Source organism: Xyrauchen texanus, chromosome 41 (assembly GCF_025860055.1).
Source record: "Xyrauchen texanus isolate HMW12.3.18 chromosome 41, RBS_HiC_50CHRs, whole genome shotgun sequence".
Lineage (NCBI taxonomy): Eukaryota > Metazoa > Chordata > Actinopteri > Cypriniformes > Catostomidae > Xyrauchen > Xyrauchen texanus.
In genome coordinates, this window is record NC_068316.1 from 20200550 (window position 1) to 20224881 (window position 24332).

General features: G+C 38.3%; 1 protein-coding gene across 5 annotated transcripts in view; it reads right to left on the reverse strand.

Annotated features, from left to right (window-relative positions):
- LOC127633992 (double-stranded RNA-binding protein Staufen homolog 2) overlaps positions 1-24332 on the reverse strand; it is a 158432-nt gene that overhangs the window by 64735 nt on the left and 69365 nt on the right. For all 5 annotated transcript variants that reach the window (XM_052113371.1, XM_052113369.1, XM_052113372.1 and 2 more), the window contains exon 12: positions 14325-14629. In XM_052113371.1, the coding sequence (XP_051969331.1) occupies positions 14325-14629 (305 nt within the window). The remainder of the gene's footprint in view (positions 1-14324; positions 14630-24332) is intronic.

Genomic DNA, 24332 nt, shown 5'->3' on the forward strand with positions numbered 1-24332 from the left:
CTCCTAATAAATTCAATAGGAGTTTATCCAGTAAATGTGTTGCCATCATAGTTTATGCGCATTTCTTCTTATCGTATAAAAAAATGTATCCACCTCAAGCGACTGTATTCATGGATCAGCCACAACATTAAAACCACCTACCTAATATTGTGTAGGTCCTCCTCGTGCTGCCAACACAGCGCCAACCCGCATCTCAGAATAGCATTCTGAGATTATATTCTTCTCACCACAATTGTACAGAACTGTTATCCGAGTTACCATAGACTTTGTCAACCAGTCAGTTCAAACCAGTCTGGCCATTCTCTGTTGACCTCTCTCACATGGGGACCTACACAATATTAGGCAGGTGGTTTTAATGCTGTGGTGGATCTGTGTAAGTTTGAATGCCCATTTAGGAGATTTTATTTGCATCTTGGTATTTTCATCATGCAGTTTTTATCTGATATCTAAAAATGCTCATTAATATGTGGAATGGAAACCCAGCTAATGTGATCTTGTTGCAGAAAGGCATTATTTCACAAAAAGAAAAAGTGTTTATTTCAGTCTGTGATGTACTAAACTATTATTTACAGAACGTTTATTTTTCATTATCATGGTAATGCATAAACCAAACAAATATGCAAATTATACACAATCAATGGAGATAAACTTCTGAGTGTCAGGATGGATTAGAAACAACTAAGAACCGTGCCAGAGTTCACATAACTCAGGTGTGATTCACTGGTGTACACCGGAGTTCAGAACACTGATGTCTGATGCAAATCATCTTGTGTCTGCACCAAAAGCTTGTATGTGAAAGCACCCTAAAAGTTAGATCAGGTTGTCTTGGAGCTTGAACCAGAAATGTCACTTTGGAGAACAAAAGCCAAAACAAATTGCTTGAACAATCTTTTTTTATTCTTCATGGAAACTACAGCAAGATTTCTGAGCTACAATTCCACACCTTGACCAAATGAAATTTATTTAACTTAATCTTGTGTTTGAGCTACAACGTAAGCATAGCGATGACTGTGTATCCGTTACTGGTGCTGTTTGTGACTGGCTTTGATTTAAAGCTTTTCCAAATGCACTTAATTGTGGTGGAGTATTGTCACTTTGAGCAAATAACTGCAGGCCACCATCGAGTTTAAGACACCCAGATCAGTGCCAGCTTCCTGTCAGACTTAAGATTCATTTCCCTGACAAACTTTGTTTTCAAAGATCGCTCCTCACACAAATTCACCACAGCCATACAGCTGGGCCCCATCAGAACGAGACAAAATCAGACCATAAGGGATTAGCACGTCCAACATGTGTTGGCTAATGAAAATCCGAGCATAAATACGACATCCAGATACAGGGGAAGGGCAAGAAGGACAGAAACAAACCGTCCGGCTCTTTGATGGTTGGACAGGAGATGCGTTTGATGTTGACTGTGTATAAGACGGAGATGTGCATTGGAAAAGGAGCCAAGCCAAACGCAAGACGCTGCCAGTGCTATTTGATGTGGGTTGCACACAGACAACAGAGTACGGGGGGTAAGAAAAACAAAACGGAATGAATAGCGTCATAAGGAACTTGTGGAACATCTTCTAGCGCAAAAAAATTTAAACAAAATGGAACAACATCTTCGACTAAAGCACACAGTCACAGTGATCCTTATCTTTGCCAATATTTATGGCAGATTTAAAGCAATAGTTAAAGCTGTTTCAAACTTATTTTAGGCTCTGAGCAAAAAACGAAAAATAACTTATTCTTAAGTGTGCTGGGACCTTAAGTAAGAAAGTCATATGGGTCCCTGATGACTTAGGGGTGAGTAATTGCAGGGAAGGGGAAAAACAAAGTGGAACAACATTTTTCCTTCAAATTAAGAACACAGTAATTGCTGATCATTATCTCGGTTAATATTACTGGTGGATTTAACATATGACTATACCTGATAACATCATATTGCAGTTGCACATGTAATAAGCCAGCAGTTAAAGTCATAACATGTCTCTGTTTGTGTTTAGTCCAGTTTCAGCATGTGGTAACTTAGCTAATAGTCTCCTTGACAAGTAGGGTGGTATTTCTATATGCAATAAGAAGGAAAAATATCATACAGCCCTAAATTATTTGCCAAATAAATCTTTTTAAAAACTATACAAACAGAAGATTGTCTATGAAGCCGGTTAGATAAGTCTTCACTTTTCCAAACCAAATATGGCATCTTCTACCCCAGCGGCAGACACTGCATCAACAAATTTGATACATGCAAGATTTTACAGTTATAACACCAAGATAAACTTCATCACCAAAAGTATGCCTTTAAGCTTGATATTATTCACCTGTTAATGAGTGCAGCTGGTGTAGCCAAACCTATTAATTAGAAAGGGGTGTCCATATTCATTTGTGTAGATATTAACTTAAAGCTTAAAGGTACACTCAGTAATAGTTTCCTAATAAAAGTTTTACAACTAAAGAAATGAATAGTAGTTTTGAAACATACAGTATATATAAATTAACATCAAGTTAGTTTTCAAGTTATTATGGAAGAAGGTCCCATAAATACAGGGGATAAAACGGATGCTCCATGGACACTTCCATCTCCTGCTCATAAAGCGATTTATGGTATGACTGCAGAGCAGTTGGCATTTAGATCAAAGCACCATAGTGATGCGTGTTTGCCCAACATTGGCAAGATGAGAAATCCAGGCAAGATTTCTTCAATCAAACTGTCTCCATTCATCTACAGAAGCAGCCTCGATTCACTAGAAGGTCAGGAAACATCAATGGATGGGATTCGGAGAAGCCACCAACAGTGTGTGATCTGAATCTTGGTATGCTGGTATTTTTTAGCAGAGGTTCAAAACCATGTGTGAGAGACATCAACAGAAAAAGAAACAGGCGGGCAAAGAGAGTGAGAGGTGCTCGGAGGTTATGAGGAAACAGAAAGAGTTGGATAAATGAAGCGGTAGAGAGGGAACACTGATTTTATATAAGGTTAGCGATTTTTATGTCTAAAACATGTCTAAACACAATTTTAAAACCTGGGGCCTCATTTGTAAAGATGTCCATATAATGATCTTAAATGTGAACGTACAACAATTTCCTAAATGTTCCTACGAATGATTTAAAAATCCCATTACAATATTTTCCAAAATGCATCCCACTTTATAAAATGTAATTTATCTTTCACATCATGCATATGTGAGTGAGAGCATGGATTTATGCCTACAGAGCACCATCAAATATCCTAATCTGAGACAGAATACAATAAAAGCATAAGCTATTAATTTGTTCATTCATTCATATGGAATATTATTGTGCAAGGTTTTCTAAAAAAGCGAGTGCAACTACAGGTTGCACTTGCACAGGCCCATATAAATGTAGCCTATTCAACAACTCATCATCAGTTATTCATATTCATTATTAATAATAAATCCATTAATTGACCATTTTTACTGTAAATCCCTACCATTCTTCAACCTATGTCCATATTCTTGCTAAACCTTAATTGCAAAGAAGTTTACATGCTCTTAAGTAAAATGAAATATGCATAGTCTATATGGCAGTCATGTTCTTTAAAAACAAAATGTGCATTCTTTTTACGCTTTTCTTTTCTGCTCACTCTTGCCATTGATTATGCTGCATTTTATCCAAATCATTTGTTTTTATTTATGTCCTCAACTCAACAACAGTAGACAAGAGGCTGAAGGATGAATTGATAATAAAAAGGTTTTAAATACGAGACTGCTGCGGTACTTTCACCCATCTGTATTTTAATTTAGTTTTGTTTTAACGGCTGTAAACTATAATCTCTCCTCCTCACTTCAAACATTTGCTTGACATATTACATACCGTATATTACATCTGCCTGTCTCAAAATTGATTTATTATGGAAACGTGTAGATAGGGCTAAAAATAAATATTTTGTTAAAGCAGAGATCCAAAATAAAGCATAATAGTAAATGTACTTATGTAGATTATGCATACATAATCTAAAATGTATATTAGGCATAGATAATCAAAAATGACCACAGTCTGGCTCATATTGAAATATTCTTGTTAATGTAAAGTGCTCACTCATTTATTAATCATCAATCACTGACTTTACGTATCTGCGTCACTAAAAGTAAAAATTAAATCAAGTCAGCACACACTAGAACACCAGAGCAGGAGCACAAATAACTTTCATATGCATGCTTATCAGTTGACTTACACGTAAGAACATTTTCACATCAGTTTCTGCCTTTAAAAAATCCCAAGCTGTTCCTCACTTTTGACGTAGGATTAAGTCAATGGAATTTAGGATCAAATCTGATTGTAGGTACGTTTTATAAATGAGGCCACTGATTTGAGTGATTGTTATTTTCTAGCAATAAAAATGATATAAACATTAAAATTAAAGACAAATTATAAAACTAAAAATTAAAAATGACATTGTTTACAATGGGAACAATATTTGTAAAACTGAGAAAATGGAATGAGATTTTTGACTTTGTAAAGCGACCTTAAGGTCTTGAAAGGTGCTGTATAAATAAAAACATATTATTATAATTATTATTACTTGTCTTCCTGCCATGCTGTAGAAAGAGTCCAAATAGTGTTACTTCTTGGATGCCACAATTTTAAGCAATGTTACATTTTTGTAAGAGGGAATAAATCCTACGGTAACAGGAACACACACAAAATGTGGCACGTAGCTAAATTTAACAATTTTGGCAATCAAAATTATATTAGAATTGGAAATAACTTTTACTAAAACTAATTTAATATCACCTCAACAGAATATATCTAAATAAATTGTATGATTTTAATCTGGATACAGTCAAAGGTCAAGAACTCTGAAATGGGACTCCATTTAAAGACATTTAATGCATTTCTGCACTTTTCATGCTAGGTTAATTTAGCATTAGATACTAGTTTATCTCAAATTTGTAATAGTTTCCACAACTAATAATATGTGACGTGTGCTTCTACACAAACATTTTTAATGTAATGTGACACCAAAGTGTACTGTATTCATGGAAATGCCAGATGATATACTGTTGGATGGAGGACTACGGTACAGTGTGTTCCACTCACACAGCCTCATAAAGACTGAAGGGATGAACAGAGCTCGTAGGACTCATCTCTAGCATTGAGCTCTACCTGCTGTTCTTCACGCACCTAGACTACTTTGCAGCTCAGAGGCTCTGCACAAAAGGCCCTTTATGATGTGCACCTGACATGTGGCGAAGAACAGCGTTCCCACAGAGATTGGCTTCACTGCTCCACCTCTCCTCTCTCTTTCGTCCTCTCCGACTCTCTGTATCCCCAGCCTAGGGAGTGAGCGCAACTGGCAGGGCTCAGATTGCTCAAGAGAAGGGGGATTTAGGACAAGTTCCATCTCTGGGTCTAGCAAGAGGTGATTCTACAGCAACAAATAAGCGACCAAAAGAGGCTGAAGAGTTTAACCACATCACTCAAGGGTACTGTATAATCCAAAGCATGTTAGATAAGTCAAGAGGAGACTTTGAGTATAGAGGAAACATTGTGTAATGTTTTAACGCAGCTTTGGCTCTCCACTCCAAAAGAACATTTCTATAAAAGGTTCTTATAATATTATTAAAAGTATAGTTCACCCAAAAACAAGAATTCTGTCATCATTTACTCACCCTCGTGTTTGGTTGCATGGAAGAAAGTAATACAGGTTTGGAATAACATTAAGGGTGAGTAAATGATGTCAGAAATGGTTCTGAAAAGGTTCTTTTTGTTTGGGTTAAAGGTTCTTTACTCCTGCACTAGGATCTTTATGCCTAAATAGTAGGGTTCTATTAGCCACCGTTTTAAATGGCACATTCATGGACTGCATACTGACCGTATGATACAAATGTCACACAAAAAATTTAAAAACTGGCTAAAATCTGCATTCATCTAGCTCAATTGGTAGAGCATGGAGCTAGCAATGCCAAGATCATGGGTTTGATTTCCAGGGAACACATAAACTGATACAACGTATACCTTGAATGCACTGCAAGTTACTTTGGATAATGTGTCTGCCAAATGCATAAATGTAATTGTAAATATAAATGCATGAAACAAAGTTCTAATTAGCACCATAAGGGATTTGTGTATTAATAAAAGATCCCTAATCCACAACCATATGTTACAGACTTTGGTATGTCAGATGGACCAAGAAAACACTTGCATGTTGGGTTGAAGACGACGATATCACTGAGAGCTTTAGAGAAGTTTGGAGAGAATGTGGGCATGAACCCACCCAAAATGTGAGGTCCAACAAGAGAACAAAAAGAAAGTGATTGCATTGCACTGTACAGTAGGGATAGAGAACGAATGAGAATGCAAGGGAGAGAAAGGATAAGCGAGGGCATATGTTGTGCATTACTCCAACGATTCCATTATTTCTGCCCTACTTCCATCAAACAGAGCCTGAGCCAACAAGGCCCTAAACAGTAAAATTAACAGCAAACAAACTGCTTTCTCCAACAGCACTCTTTCCAAAAATGTTATCTCATTTTCAACCTCTGGCCAAAATCCATCAATCAAATATTTTTGCCCCATGTGTATAGTTGGGGTCTGACGTGTGTGTGTGTGTGTGTGTGTGTGTGTGTGTGTGTGTGTGTGTGTGTGTGTGTGTTTGAAAGAGAGAGATAATATGAATCAAATCTCAATCAAATGAAGATGAATTCCAAGAACACCAAAGACAGACTGTCCCAAGTCTTTATTTTTTCAAGGCACAGCCTTATTTGTCCATTAACTTTTCAATAAAGTGTTTTGAGTTTTAAAATCAGAATCAGGCTTAAAGAGGAAACAGACACATGAACAACCTCTACAAGTCTACGAGTCCACAATAAGTGCCACATCTGTAGTGTAGTACAAATGCTTTAGGAAACTGATTGAACATTGGTTCTTTGGCTTTCCAAACTGTTGCAGGTGTCCCTGTTGCTTCAATGCCAGTATGAAAGGGGCCTCATAGGGGCTTTCATAACAGAAAATGTTTAAGCTCCATCAAGACCAAATTGAATCATTGAATGGCCTGGTATAATTTAAACGTGTCCTTTGGCATTGTGGATAGCATGTCTAGTGCACTGATTAGAAACAGTGAGGTGTTTGCCAATAAGCTCAAACCACTTGCACGAATTCCATACGAATGTCTGCCAAGGAACATATAACAGTCTGGAATCTGCCTCTTAGCGCAAAAAGACACAGCTCGATGGTTTGTTTTGTTTTCGTATATTCAGGTTTTCATTATCAACCCACATCGTCTCAATGAAACACATATTTCCTGCTTTTCTCCATAACACACTCAAATCCCTCCTGATAGAAGACACAGAGGAATGGGGGGTAAAGCCATTAGGATCGCTGGCCGGGATTCTTATCAGGGATTTTGAGGGGGAAAGGGTTTTAAATGCAGAGTGATGCACGCAGGCAGGTCGGCTCATCCCTCGCAGCTGTCCCTTTAAAGGAAAACCTGATGTTTTTCCGCGTTTACATTTGGCTCTCTCGCTGAACTTCATCGGGTTTCAGTCTACAGGAAGGCCTGAGCAAAAACAAAAGCCTTTTTCAAAGGCAACCTCAGCAGGTTAAGATCAAATGTTTTCACTGTCCAATATTAAAAGCACCTGCTGCTAAATTAAGTGGGCAGACGCAGGGTGAGGTCATTGACATGGTTTTCCGTGGAACCGTGAAAAAGAATGAGAACACACATATGGGGGAATAACAGAGCCATGGAAGAGGATTCAGATAAAGACAGTTGGTTATCCCTCATCTACAATGCCCCTTCCTGATTTCTTCTATTTTTGTGTATTTTCATACTAAAAGTTTTAGATCTTCAAACGAGATATAACAAAAAAACAAATGAAATCCTGATTAAACACAAAATACAGTTTTTACATTTATATTTTTTTATTGAAGTTAAAAAGTTATCCAACAACCTATATCACCCATGTGATATAGTATATAACTGCCCCCTTAAACTTAATAGCTGGTTGTGCTACCTTTAGCAGCAACAACCGTTTTCACAAGTCTTTCACAATGCTGTGGTGGAATTCTGTCCTGCTCTTCATTGGAGAACTGTTTTAGTTCAGCCACACTGTAGGGTTTGAGCATAAACTGCCCGTTTAAGGTCCTTCCACAGCATCTCAATCAGGTTCAAGTCAGGACATTGACTAGGCCACTACAAAACTTTAAGTTAGCTTTTTTTTTAGCCATTCAGAGGTGGACTTACTCCTATGCTTTTGATCATTGTCTTGCTGCATAATACAGTTGTGGTTGAGCTTCAACTCACGGACTGATGACCGGACATTCTCCTTTAAGATTTTCTGGTAGAGAGCAGAATTCATGTTTCCCTCAATTATTGCAAGTCCCCCTGGCCCTGAAGCAGCAAAGTATCCCCACACCATAACACTACCACCACCATGCTTGACCGTAGGTATGACTTTTTGTGGAATTCTTTGATTTACACCAGATGTAACAGGATCCCTCTCTTCCAAACAGTTCCACTTTAGACTCATCAGTCCACAAAACATTCTCCCAAAAGGTTTTAGGATCATCTAGGTGTGTTTTGGCAGAATTCAGACGAGCAGTGGGTTAGCAGTGGTATTCGCCTTGCCACTCTTCCATGGATGGCATTTTTGGCCAGTGTCTTTCTGATAGTGGAGTCATTAACAATGACCTTTATTGATGCGAGAGAGACCTGAAATTCCTTGGATGTTGTCCTTGGCTTTTTTGTGACTTCCTGGATGAGTTATCGCTGTGCTCTTGGAGGAATTTTGGAAGGACAGCCACATCTGGGAAGGTTCACTCCTGTGCCAAGATTTCTCCATTTGGAAATAATTGCTCTCACTGTGGTTCTTTGGAGTCCCAGAGTCTTTGAAATGGCTTTGTAACCCTTCCCAGACTGATGTATTTCAATCACCTTTTTCCTCATAATTTCTGGAATTTCTTTCTACCTTGTCATAGTGTGCTACTGGTAAGACCTTTTAGCCAACTTCATGCTGCTGAAAAAAGCTATATTTAGGTGTTGATTTGATTGAACTGGGCTGGCAGTAATCAGACCTGGGTGTGTCTAGTCCATCTGAAACCCATTAAATACTAAATTAATAGATTTGGGGATTTAGTAACTAAGGGGGCAAACACTTTTTCACACAGGCCCAGTTGGTATTTCATAACTTTTTTGCTATAATAAATAACATTATCATTTAAAAACTGTATTTTGTGTTTACTCAGATGGCCTTTGATTAATGTTAGATTTTGTTTCAATTTTTGAAAAAAGTTAGCATGAGATATACACAAAAGAAGTCAGGATGGAGCAAATATTTTTTCACAGCACTGTAGACAAGAAAGGTATCTTTAGGAAATGACTTTGCCACACTGTAGGAAATTTAATGGCAGAATAAGGCACTTGACTGCAGCTCCACATGCCCGCAGTCTTAAACTGATTGGTGGTTAGTTTGCTAGTGGTGTGTATGGTGAGTCTAAACAGCACTGTTTCTTTACAATTAATATTATTATTAAAATATTAGGATCACGTGAGCTCTACCATCTTCTCTCGTATTGGCTGTCGCTCCCGAAAGTCACTCTTCATTTGCATAAAACCAAAAATGTCACAACTTCGTTGCGTCGCAGGACACGCCCACATCCGGTCGCCGGAAGTCGCAAGCTCTCATTGAAAATGAATGAGATGAGGTTGTTTTGTCACTGCATGTTGCTGGCAGTGTAATTGCAGCTTCATCCAGATGGGTGAACAGTACAGATGTTATGAAATTTGAGGTCTGATTCTCCTGATAGAAAAAAATCGATTCAAAGATGCATTGCAATTCTTTCTCAAACGATTCAGGATCAATCCACAATGTCACAAATTTTTAATTCATTAACAATTTAGTTTATTGGAAAACCAAATGCAAGACAAAACATTACCCATACGCATAAGTGCCATGTGGTGTGCAACAATGCAAAAAACGGCACAGTGGACACATGTACAGCGTAATTTATTTTATGAAAATGTGTGCATACATGGTGTCAGTTGTGGTTTAACAGCCAAGGACAACATCTTAAGGACAACAACCAACCTACGTTCTGCATTATGAACTACAGATTTAAAGTAGGGCTGTAAATCAATGAAAATTTGTATTCGAATTAATTAAATGGTATGCCAATTAATCGAATTAACTCAAGAGACCATTGCAAAATTATCAGTTTTTCAGGACTTACTATTTACAGGTGTGTTTGAGTAAAATTATTTTTTGTTTTATTCTATAAAGTACTGACAACATTACTCCCAAATTCCAAATAAAAATATCGTAATTTAGAGCTTTTATTTGCAAAAAATTACAACTGATCAAAATAACATAAAATATGAAGTGTTTTTAGACCTTGAATAATGCAAAGAAAATAAGTTCATATTCCGTTTTAAACAACAAAATACTATATACACAACACTTTAACTCAGGAAGAGTTCAGAAATCAATATTAGGTGGAATAACCCTGATTTCTTGCATCTTGACATGCTCTCTACCAGTCTTTTACATTGTGTTGGGTGACTTTATGCCACTCCTGTTGCAAAAATTCAAGCAGCTCGGCTTTGTTTGATGGCTTGTGGCCATCCATCTTCCTCTCGATCACAATCCAGAGGTTTTAGGCATTCAGGTCTGGAGATTGGACTGGCCATGACAGGTTCTTGATCCGGTGGACATCCAACCACACACATTGATTGACCTGGCAGTGTGGCATGGAGCATTGTCCTGTTGGAAAAACCAATCCTGAGAGTTGGGGAATATTGTCAGAGCAGTAGGAAGCAAGTTTTCTTCCAGGATAACCTTAAGTGACTTGGAGTGGTGGTGGTGTAGTGGGCTAAAGCACATAACTGTTAATAAGAAGGTCACTGGTTCGATCCCCACAGCCACCACCATTGTGTCCTTGAGCAAAGCACTTAACTTCAGATTGTCCCTGTAATAAGTGCACTGTAAGACACTTTGGATAAAAACATCTGCCAAATGCATAAATGTGATTCAAGCATCCTTCACAAAGACTAGTCTGCCCGATTCCAGCCTTGATGAAGCACCCCAGGTCTTCAACCCATCACTGATCCACCACCAAATTTCACATTGGGTGCGAGACACTGTGGCTTGAAGGACTCTCCAGGTCTCCGTCGAACCATTAGGCAACCAGGTGGAGGATCGGTGATGATCTGGGGGTGCTTCAGCTAGGCTGGAATCAGGCAGATAAGTATTTGTGAAGAAGAGAGAGAGATGATCTTGGAGAAAGCAAAAATGTTGTCAGTAATTTATAGAAAAAAATGTTTAATGTTCATTTTACTCAAACACATACACCTAAACTCAGCAAAAAAGAAACGTCCCTTTTTCAGGACACTGTATTTTAAAGATAACTTTACAGATCTTTATTGAAAAGTATTTAAACAATGTTTTCCATGCTTGTTCAATGAACCAAAAACAATTCATGAACATGCACCTGTGGAACGGTCGTTCAGACACTAACAGCTTACAGACGGTAGGCAATTAAGGTCACAGTTATAAAAACTTAGGACATTAAAGAGACCTTTCTACTGACTCCAAAAAACAACAAAAGAAAGATGTCCCAGGGTCCCTGCTCATCGGGACATGTACATGATGGCAACAACAACTGCCCAAGTTACACAAGGAATGCACAATCCCTCCATCAGAGCTAAGACTGGTCGCAATAGGCTGAGAGAGGCTGGACATCACCGGCAACAACGTCGCCAATGGCAACAAACCCACCTTTGCTGGACCAGACAGGACTGGCAAAAAGTGCTCTTCGCTGATGAGTTGCAATTTTGTCTCACCAGGGGTGATGGTCGGACTCACGTTTATAATCGACGGAATGAGCGTTACACTGAGGCCTGCACTCTGGAGCGGGATTGATTTGGAGGTGGAGGGTCCGTCAAGTTCTGGGGCGGTGTGTCACAGCATCATCGGACTGAGCTTGTTGTCATTGCAGGTAATCTCAACGCTGTGTGTTACAGGGAAGACATCCTCCTCCCTCATGTGGTACTCTTCCTGCAGGCTCATCCTGAAATGACCCTCCAGCATGACAATGCCACCAGCCCTACTGCTCGTTCTGTGTGTGATTTCCTGCAAAACAGGAATGTCAGTGGTCTGCCATGGCCAGCAAAGAGCCCGGATCTCAATCCCATTGAGCACATCTGAGGGCTAGGGCCATTCCCCCATTCCCCTCCGGGACCATGCAAATGCCTTTGTGGAAGAGTGGGGTAACATCTCAAAGCAAGAACTGGCGAATCTGGTGCAGTCCATGAGGAGGAGATGCATTGCAATACTTAATACAGCTGGTGGCCACACCAGATACTGACCCCCCTTGTTCAGGGACACATTATTTTATAAAGTTTAGTAAATCCAGAGAAACTGATAATTTTCCAGAGATTTATATAAAATATTTAATTAAAAAGACCCTCAAAAAACAAAAATTCCATATCTAATGATCTTTAATTATCTTATGGTGTCTGCTGTCGGCGCGTGTGGTTGGTACTCTGTATAAGCTGCGCATTGCCTATACAGCTGGAGTTTCGCTTACTGCCCCCTGGAGAAAACAGGTGAATTGCTCTGATGGTTGTAATATTCCTCATTGACCTTATTCACGACAACGCCATCATTGAACGTTAATGGGAATGACAATGATTCTGTGAGGGATAGACTTGCATCTCTTCAATGGCATGCATGGTATAAAGCTGCAAAAAGTCTAGTCAGCGTAAAAATACAAAAAGACTTTAAACTGCAGTACAACCTATTGAGAGACTGTGTGTCTATCCCTTACAGCCTCGTTGTCATTCACATCAAAAACCAAAGATGCCGCTACCGTGAATAAAGTCTATTACGGTCCAGGAAGATGAATAATTGTATTAATTTATCATGTTATTTTTTATATAATTAAATCGCACTGAATTAACACATTCAATTGATAGCCCTGATTCAAAGGGAATAAATTTATTTACTATGGCTGCCAATTTAATTCATTAATTTAGCATGATTTATTACATAAAAAAAAAAAAAAAAAAGATTTTAATGCAATTAATCATGCTACCTGATCCATACATAAATTCCATAATAAAAGTAGGCATGTTTCTACCATCAAAGCAATTTAAACTTGAAGTACACGTAACACATTCGTTTGTGTTTTCACAGGTAGCACAGCCATGGAATGAGTAGGTCACACCGGACACCTTCCTGACAGCTGGATGAAGCACAACAGAATGCCGGGATCTCGAGATGCAATTTTCAAAGTATTAACTTGACACATCTTCCTTAAACCATATACGCTCCAAAAGCACCCGTCTGATGCAAATGTACATAGACGACAATTAAAAATAGCAAAGACAGAACGCAAGAACGAGTTCACACATTCACGAACACAATTACAAAATGGATAGCTGAGGACTGTATGCATATGTTCAATGATATGGGAATAAAACAAACAATGTATTGACTTCTAAAGCCACTTTTTGAATTATCCATCTAAAAGTTGTAGTCGATTGACAGCTCTGGTATTTACTAGGGGTGAAAAAAATATTGTATTGTATTGTATTGTATTGTATCGTATGGCACAACGCTCATGATTCAATACCATATGTATTGTACGATACAAAAACAAACACATAATAGTGTAATTAAAACCAAGCAGTGCAACATTAAGAGCTGAGAAACAATCTCCTCTGTGATAGAGGCACCAAGCGCTCACAGGAAAAACAGAGCAACATTTCTACAGTACATAGGTGAGAAAGATCAATTAGAAATGATCGTCGAAATATAAATGGTATGAGCACAACACTTGCACACATGTTATAAGCCGGTAATAACACCGGTAAAGTTTACACACAAAGTGAAACGGGGGAAGAGGGCAAAACAATTATTTCTGCCAATTAGTTTTGGCATTTTGTGGATGCTATAATTTTTTTTTAATTATCGTATCGTGAGGCTTTGCAATGTATCGTACAATGAAATTTGGGTATAGATACATGCCTAGTATTTACACATTAAATCACAATCCCAGGAACACACTCCTAGAAAGTTACAATTGTTAGGGTCATCCACAGAATGTATGATGCACGTTTAGTCACAATGGTGACTCTTATGCAATTTTGTTTTCAGAATTTGGCAACAAGTCACCTTGACTTGTCAAAGATTTACACTCTTATGTTGTTGCTCAGAAATCAGATGCATCAAGAATCATTTTAGAATCTGACTGATCAAAATCAAATGGAATCATGAGGTAACTAAAGTTTTTAGTAGCACTATGAGTGGGGAGCATGACCGAGACAGAAAGAGACAGAGAGGTAAACAAAGAGCTCTGCAAAACCACTTTTTCCATACCTGGAAGCCTTGAATGTGGGCCAAGTACTCCAGCTGCTGGGAAGGCTGGATGGAGCCACAGGGTAAAGCAGGTGCTTTTCCCTTCAGGATCAGGGCTTCAGCGGTGGGTGAAGTGCCATTCAGTAGCAGCTCTCTGGCGATGGCTGCAGTGTTGCTCACTATAGGGGTGTAGAAAGGCTCTGCAAACCCTTGACCCATGTCTTTGGCTGTCAGGAAATTTCCAGGGGCACCAGGGGCTCCTTTATTCCGACTTGCTTCCATCTCCTGATACATGTCTGGGGATAGGTGAAGAATTCCTTTCTGTGCTAAAGAGGGTAGGAGAGACAGTTACCACAGTGTCATTATTTCATGAACATGTATTTGGACAGAAACATTCTCTATGTAACTATGTACACAAATGTTTGGTCAATGCATTGCAAGCACACAGTCCCATTGTTCTTGCATTACTTTGGTGGTAACAAGCCTCAGTACTCAAGGGTGTGATAGAGTTACCTTCAAAGGTCCAGCAATGAAACCATATTTGCTATTATTTAAGGCTAGGATATCCTTAGGTATTCTCTTTTGACCGATAGCCTGTATGCACACACCAACCGCACACACACTACACCTGCTTTGGGATTGTGATTACAGTCAATGGCAGGTGCATGTTCAGAAGACATGCATAGAAGCGGACTGCCGCGAGTCTAAAACGTACGGATGACCAAATTTGCGCACTTTGCGCGAGACATAGTTGCACATGCAAAACCGAAGTACACTTTGAAATTTAGGTAGCTAGCTATATACAAGTGGACAGTTTCATTAACTTGATTAGCATGATTCTCTTCCTGCCATAAAGGGCTCGTCAAAGTTTAAGGAGTGGGAGAATCATGTGAAGCTATGAACCAAGATAAGTTAGGTTTGATATCATGAACTACTTTGGGTTATGACAACAAACCACTGCACAAGCAGCAAAAACTAATGTTTACTCCATTCAACACTTAAGATAGTTGTTGTTCTCGTGTTAGTAGTGCACAGTTTTTTTTTACCACTTATACATTGATGACACTCAGCTCTTCCTGCCTTTCCAGCTTGCTGGGTTAATCTACAATAACAACATCCAAAACAGTCAGAAATCTAGGGTTAATAATCGACAACCAACTCAATTTCCCCGACCACATCTTAAAAACAGCCCAGAACGTAAGACCGTTCCACTCTCTGATCATGCCACACAACTTCTTGTTCAGTTGCATGTCATACCAAGACATGATTAATGCAATGCTCTTTTAGTCAGCCATGCTCAATTAGGCCTCTACAAATGATCCAGAATACACCAGCATGCTGGTAATCAACAAACCCAAGAGAGCGCATGTTTCACATATCCTTGTTTCTCTACACTGGCTGCCAGTTGCTGCATGTTTCAAGTTCAAGGCTCTGGATGCTAGCATACAGAACAGTATTTTGTTCAGCTCCAGCTTTCCTAAAATAATTACTGCATAGCTACATTCCAACCAGAAGGCAGCAGCCTACAAATGAACGGTGCTTTGTGGTACCAACACAAAGTGGCACTAAATCAATTTCCCAGACTTTTGACTTCATTGTACCCTGTTGGTGGAACCACATTCCTAACTGCATCGGTGAAGCAGACTCCCTCTCTGTCTTCCAAAAATGGCTAAAGACACAACTTTTTCATGAGCACTTGACCATACACTCAAATTAATTAAAAAAAAAATTGTTTTTGAATTGAAAATCATCTTGTCTAGAACTTTTCTAATGCAACTGAAACTCTGTAATGCAGCACTTTGCAGTGTTACTGTCTCCTTAACCCTCTGGGGTCGACGGACGCGCCGGCGCATCCTGCTGGATATTTTCGTCATTACAGCAGAATCAACTTAAAATACTCCATCATTTTGGGGCATATAGATTAGTGCAAGACATCATTAGAGACTATAAAGGGCCTACTTTTATTTGTGTACACTCACAATAACAACACATACGCTAATGTGCTGAAGCAATCAAGGCAAATTGTAAACACCCCCGAAAGTTAGGTTTGATGTAAACAATTCATTCACTTTACTGGTCGTTTGTAACGATACACAGGTGAGGAAACTCCTGGATAGTAAGGAAGAGTTTACATTTTCCTCAGATGATGAGCGGGACTCCAGTGAACATTTGTATTTTGAAGAGACTTGGTCCAGCAGAGGATACCATTTCAGACGAGTAAGTAATTTAGTTTTCTTTAGTTGACATGCTATTTTATATAAACATGTACATATTTTACCAGTGGGACTGTTTCCAGACTTGCCAGCCAGGATTCAGAGTATTGATATTTGAAATATGTCCTAATAAGCAAGTTTAGTTACATGTAAATGTTGTTTCGGCTAAAGCAGGTATTTAAATTGTATGCTGTATAATATAAATATGATATATAATATGATTTAAAAATAATATGAATGTTTAGATTATATTTTAACGTGTTTATGCTGCCTCGTTATCATCAACAAAGCTTGTTCTTGCAAATAGGTGTTCAGGTTAAATGAGTAAAATGCACTTTAAATATGCCCATATTAGAAAATCAGCATATTATATTTTAATCACCCGGGAGGTGGATAAACATGAGCCGGAGGCACCAGTTCAAGAGAGAGACGCACACGGTCACATATAATGATTTCTGAAGGATCACGTGACACTGAAGACGGCAGTAATGCTGCTGAAAATTCAGCTTTGATCACAAATTACATTTGACAATATATTCAAATCGAAAACTGTTCTTTTAAATTGTAAAATGAGTTCACACAATGTTTTTACTGTATTTTGGAACAAATAAATGCAGTCTATAAAAGAGACTTTCGTATTTGGTAACTGTGACGCAGAGGAGGGCAGGGCCGTGAGGACACATGGCCAGCCCAGAATTAGGCTAATCACCCGGGAGGTGGATAAACATGAGCCGGAGGCACCAGTTCAAGAGAGAGACGCACACGGTCACATATAATGATTTCTGAAGGATCACGTGACACTGAAGACGGCAGTAATGCTGCTGAAAATTCAGCTTTGATCACAAATTACATTTGACAATATATTCAAATCGAAAACTGTTCTTTTAAATTGTAAAATGAGTTCACACAATGTTTTTACTGTATTTTGGAACAAATAAATGCAGTCTTGGTGAGCAGAAGAGACTTCTTCTGAAACTTTTAAACTTTCATTTTTTACTTAAAATTAAGTAAAGTCTTTATGTAAAGAAAATGTATAGTCAGATTACTTCTTTTAACTTAAAACTTGATTTTGATCATTAAGTCTCCTCACATTCCTCATTGACAGGCCCAGGCGAGGGGTCTTTTGTCGCCTCAGGTGTGAATTAACTCAATATTTATGATCATTCACACCTCCTCGCATATGACATTTCTAACACTAAAAGTGTCTTACAAAAGTTAAAGTACTATATTGTTTTTAATTAAGTGATCAGGATGGTTTTCACATCATTTTGTAGCAAAAACTCTAGGCTACAAGATCCAGTTCTCAAAAGTCTTGTGGACAAATGTTTAGTATGTGTTATATAGCCTTATTTCAATATGTCGTTTTTTCAAAAACCATGCATAAATGTTATTTTCTCAAAAATACAAACCTGTACATACATGTTGCTCACATATTATCGTAGCCCAGTTTGTGATGAATACAGTGTTATCAGACATTAGCCATTAACATGTTTTAAGCAACTGAAAAAAAGCACAAATGTCAAGGCATGTCAAAACATCTCCAGGGCCCAAAACACCCTCAGACCCCAGAGGGTTAAGTTGAATCACTTATTTTGTATCCTTCCTCAATTTTTAAGTTGCTTTGGATAAAAGCATCTGCTAAATGAATAGATTTAACATTTAAATTTAGTTTCTTTTGGAGAAATGAACCAGAAAACAACCCAGCGGCAATTAAATTAATCATCATGGCACCGCCCAGTGGTTAGTCAGGAAAACTGGGGATGTTCTGACTCTTAAAGAGTCATGAAATAAAAACCAAAAACATTTATGAAAGTGGATTGGTTGCTAGGATAGAATGGTTTTTTTAGCTAGTTTTATAAGGGTCATGAAGTGCTATTTTTTATAATTTTATTATTTTCCCTGAGGCCCAATGATACGGTTATAAAGGTTTTGTTGGCACCAAAACAGTCACAATTTACTAATATTTTATTATTTTCCAGCCTGTTTTTGGCCCTCTGTCTCGGTTTCTGCCAAAGGGCCTCCTTAAAACTTAAACAGACTGAGGAGCAAGTTTTGAGTTCTGAAATTAACAGCATGTTCTCTTTTATGTGTAAATATCAAGGTAAATTGTATTCTCCTCTTCATGACCCCTTTAAATACAGGTATAGTGTGAAATATATCAGGAAATGTAACTAGATAAATTCGAAGTTGCGTCATCTGCATTATCACCATGCCTCATTGCGTCAGAGCACGTGTTCACTGCTACACTATAGCTTTGCATATTAAAACAAAACAATTACCCAGTACATAGATTCTGAACATTTCAATTAAATATTAGAGAAAATTGCCAGTAAGGGATATGCATTTTTGCCTTCAAAGATGTGCTCTTCCATAGACAGTCTTATTTTCAGTTCATGCACAACCCTTGTTATTTAATTGAATATCTCAGCCACAAGCGGACTAGAAGCTCAATCAAAGTGTATTTAGAAAGCTGATGATCCTACCCTATATAACATTTTATCATCAATAGTCGAAAATATATTTTTCTGATGATTTGTTTAGCATGCTTTTCCCGCTGGATGGCAAATTATGTTTTGAGATATAACATTAGATTATTAAGCCAAGCAAGCTCACAGACAAATAAAAAAATGGCACATTTGGGGCTTACATCAGCAGTTATCTGTGAATAAAAGAGACTTTTGTATTTGGTAACTGTGACGCAGAGGAGGGCAGGGCCGTGAGGACACATGGCCAGCCCAGAATTAGGCTAATCACCCGGGAGGTGGATAAACATGAGCCGGAGGCACCAGTTCAAGAGAGAGACGCACACGGTCACATTGCATGTGTGACTGTGTTTGTTTAATTTGTTTTATGTTGATATTTATCATGAAACTTTATGTTGACTGTTTAGTCGGTTCCCGCCTCCTCATTGCCCATCCCCTACCCCGTTACATTGGTGCCAAAACCCAGGAGGGAAGAGGGATGAGCTGTTGCAGTGTCCTCGTCGTGCCATCCACAAGGGGAGCAGCCACAGCTGTCTTCCTGGGGACGGAGGGGTTGCTGCTGACCGCCGAGAGCCGGAGGAACTGCTGCCATCTGCCAAAGAGGGGGAGGAGCGGTCCCATCCAACAGGAGCTGGAAGATTCGCTGCCATATGCAGGGCGGAGGAGCGGTTGATGACCGGATGACGGTGCGCCTGGGATCTGACAGGCAAGTTTTTCTCCCTCTTTCCTCTCTCCCTCCGTCGCTCCGCCTTGCGCTTTCCCTCTCCCCATTCTATCCCGTTGTCTCTCCCAGGGCTCCAGAAAGGCAGAGAAGACCTGCTGGCAGGCACGGCCGGAAGGGCAATGTCCCCTCCTCCAGAAAGGGAGGGAGGTGCGTCATGCCGGGGGTTTCCCTGAATCGGGCGATGGAGGAGTGTGATGAGGAGAAGCGTGGGACCAGGCCATGAGAATACACGGTCGGCCCTGAATTGGGCTAATCAGCCGGGAGGAGGATAAAGATGAGCCGGAGGCGCCAGTTAAAGTAAGAGAGAGAGATGCACGCGGCCGCGTTGCATATGTGTCTGCGTTTGTTTGTTTTAAGTTGAGATTTATCATTAAACTATATTTTGACTTATCCGGTTCTCGCCGCCTTCTTGCCTATCCCTTACCCAGTTACTTACAGAAATCTTAAATCACTTTGTGATTCTTTTTCAAATCTTTCAAAATGTGGTATTAGGGCAACAAAATAAACTGTACAGTTGCTGAGAGTGAGAGCTTTCATTTGATGTTTTGAGGCCTTATTTTGTTATTTTAAGTACAAACGCAGAAGTGATGGCTATCTCTGAAAAGTTCAGATTCTAAGCTTTCAAATGCTCTCATAGTTCTGACATGTATTTTGAGACTAATGTTTTAAGCGTAAAAAAAATTCATGATATAGTGGGGGGGTTGGGACCCACCAGCAGGTCCACAGAGTTTAAGGGGTTAAGTATTCTATTGAACATACAGTACTACTTGATATTTTGGCCTTACTAAACTTAAGAATTGATTCATAGCAGGATCTTTAGAACAGAGCTGCCCATCAACACAATGTACAAAACAAACACGCAACAAAATATAGAAGTGAGTCACTTTAGCAAACGTCTTCAGCTGTGCATTGATTCTGCTTCCTGTTTGCCTTTGCTGCCCTGAATCAAATCTTCAAAAGCAGAAACTGTTTCCACGATTTCTGACAACCCAGCGCAAGCAACAACTGATTTAACTTAGCATTCAGTCCATATAATCGGTAAATATTATCACAGGAAATTGTAAGAAATGTAAATAGACAGTTCCTCTGAACACTGTGTCGTGCTGCTGATGCAGCTCTTTAATTCATGGAGTGAGAAAGCTAAATGAAAACCAGCAGTTTGGAATTCTTTCCGGACATGTTCAGCAAGGTTGACTGGCAAGGAGGAAACCAAAAATGATTTTTTTTTTAAATGTTACATGACAACTCGAATTTCATGCTACAGAAAACAGAGTTGCAGGCCAGTATAAGAAAAATGCATACTTAAAATGGCATAAAAAAAGGTGTGAGCCAGGATGACATCAGCAGAGAGCTACAACAAAAAGCACATAAATGCGAAGAAAAAACAATGCCCCCACCCCCCACAGCACCCCTTTTCTCTCTCTCTCTCTCTCTCTCTCTTTGTTCCAACAGGTTCCACCCAGCATAATGGGCTGAATTTGAGAATGGTGGACTGGAGTTTGGCCTGCTCATGGCCCAAGCTGTGATTTAAAACAGATAACACACAAGGCCCAACTGTAAATCAACACAATGAAGCAATACTCTAAGACACTAAACACTAACACACTGACATATTCATACACAAAAAAGCAGAGCCCTGTCTTACTCATACATCCACTGTTCGTGGATTCCTTCACTAGTTTTCTCCCTTTTTAAACACACACACACACACGCACGCAGTGCTTTCTTTTGACACTTTCTCACACTCATACTAACACAAACCAGAAATATACAAGAGGAAGTGAAATATGGCAACTTTGCCAGAAAAAACGAAAGAAAAAACTGATGAAATGTTTATCTAAATTGAATGGAGTTTTGGCAGGTTTTCCTTTTTCTTTTTCATGCCGTACATAGCCATATGGGATTAAAAACTCAATTAATTGTTGGTTTTCTGAGACACGATGCAACACTTAAGACTCCCCGTTTCTCCCTCAATTCGTCTTTCACACCTCATTTTCTTTATCATTTCATTACGGTACACATGAATTACCGTGGAAATACTAAGCGGCAGTTTCCACTTTGGTGTTCCATTACTTGTTTTTTTTTTTTTAAAGCATTAATGCACAAATATTATGTTTTTCTTAATAGATATGTAAATATACTACTATATGCTAAAAGACATGTAAACTTTTATCAAATGTAAATTTAATCTAGAATAAAAAGTAGCTAGTTTAACAATTTAAGCTCTGAGGGTTTATTTAAAGATGTCCTGTTTCAGTGGCATACCCAAAAATGAAAGGCATACTGTATATTGGCTTATATATTAAACTGCTGAAAAATCACAAATAAACTTAGTTTTTTTAGTTGACATTAACTATTTTATAAGGTGTAAATAAGGTACCTCTAAAAAAACTGCTTTTGTTTTGTTCCCAATCGTGTCACCAGTATATGAGTAAACGTTTGTGTTGATACAACAATTAAAAGTTACAGCATTACATAAAGAATTTATCTGAGTGCCAAAAAGTCTCTCCAAACAAATTAAACATAATAATTGTGTATAAGAACTAATTACACATGCAAACACAACAACGATTAAAGGTTTGCATAGCATGCAGACATGATTTTGAAATTAGATTTCACAGAATGAATTTCATTCTGTGCCATTTGAGTCATCGAGTCATGTGTCATGTGCTTGATGCCATTTCCTCACTTGTAATTAGAGTGATTGTTCACATGACTCTGCCAAAATATGGACCATCACCACTGGTTGGAGCAATCTGAACCCAGTCCAATTGGTTTAGCATTCCAAGATGCTACAGTATTTCTGATTACATCATCTGATCCAGGAAAGTTAACGTGTTTGTAGCCAGATAGCAATATGGCAGATAGCCAGATGCCATGTGCACATTGTGCTTTGTGTGGGTCATCTAATGATCTATACATCCAATTACTTTGTGTGAGTTTTAAAGATAATCGCCTCCTCTAAGTAATGGTATGTGATATTTTATGTTCCGTTTATTTTTCGTGAAGTTTACGCGAAAATGTGGCATATAAGCAACACCTGTTCACATGAAACATGTATGTCTAAGACATTTATTTAGCTATTACTTGCTATATTTTTGTCCCAGAGTAAAACACACAATAGGCTTGTTGTATTCTACTCTTGAAGGCTTTCCAACAACATGTGACACATGGCTATTTGAGTTTTTTACTGATTACAATAATATGAACAGTGTAAAAAATGTAATAGATTATCAGAACGGAACACTTCTGATTTGAATCCAAATTTCAAAGCACTTGTTCAGTTATGGTCATAATGCCTACATGCATTGTAAAGTAGAGCTTCTAAGCTTTAAAACGACACATATTTTGTGTTGGTCAAGATTCAATATGTATTGCGATTTTTCAAATATTTCAAATCTTCAATACTTAAGTATTGTGATTTGCTGCTATGATATATTTAGCTGTGTTAATCCCTTTTTTCTAAGAAAGAAATGTTTATTGAAAAATTGTTGTTTCACTCTGTAATACAGAATTTGCAGGTAAAAGTTAGGGACGTGCAAAACTACCCATTTTCATAGTCGACTAGTTGGTCAATTACCTGAGCTATAGTCGACCAGTCGGTGTTGAGGAACCAATTCATAATTTGGCTGTATACAAGGGCTGTGCTTACTGGCCAATCAGAAACATTTCATAAGGATATATGGACAGTAAGCACAGCCCTTTAAAACAGGGTTTCTAATGAATATTCAACAAATAAATAGGCTAATTAAGTAACCTTTTATCACACAAAACTATAAAAATAAGAAAAGTAGGAATCAAGAAAGAACCCAATACAGAGTGGCGCAATGACATGCTTCACTGGATCTGGAGTGCTTGGAGTCACAGAGCAATCCTCATTCAACTTTCAAAAGCGCATAGCTGTTAGATTATAAATAGTGCAGGTGCACAACATGTAGTTTATCGCTTCCAACAGTATGATTAGCTTTTTTTACAGCAACTATTTATCAAAAGAAATCTGCAGAATGACTACTGAAAAATACTATCCACAACACCTCACAAACAAACTTGTCGATTATACATAATAGCAGGTACTTTACCAAAAGCAGAGGATTAGACATCCAACAGTGAACAAGCAGCGATTTGATGGCTGTAGCAGCGGTGCATTAAAGGACTAAACAAGAATTAAAGAGACGATATTTCTCAGAGAGAAAACCTGTTTAGGTGGAACTGAGCACAAATATTGATTCTTTCTATACATACAATATTAAGCTAAGAGTATTGTTTTTTTATTAAATTAAAAATCGATTTTCATCAAAAAGGATTTTAAAATATTTTGTCTCAAGAAATCGTGATTTTTCATTTCAATTGTGATCATTTGCACATTTCTACAACATGGCAAGAAGACAAGTAAACTATCTAATTTTGTTTTCTCAATTTGTACAACTTGTCTTAATTAGTCTACAGTCAACATAAACTTAACCATTCAACTCTGTAACCCATGTTAGAAATGTTGTTAGAAAAAATATCTTGAATTTAAGGGAAATCTATTTTATATATAATTCTGGGGGAATTAAGATATTTTTTAAATATAATTTATTGAAAGACTTTAATAGGGGGATGAGATGGT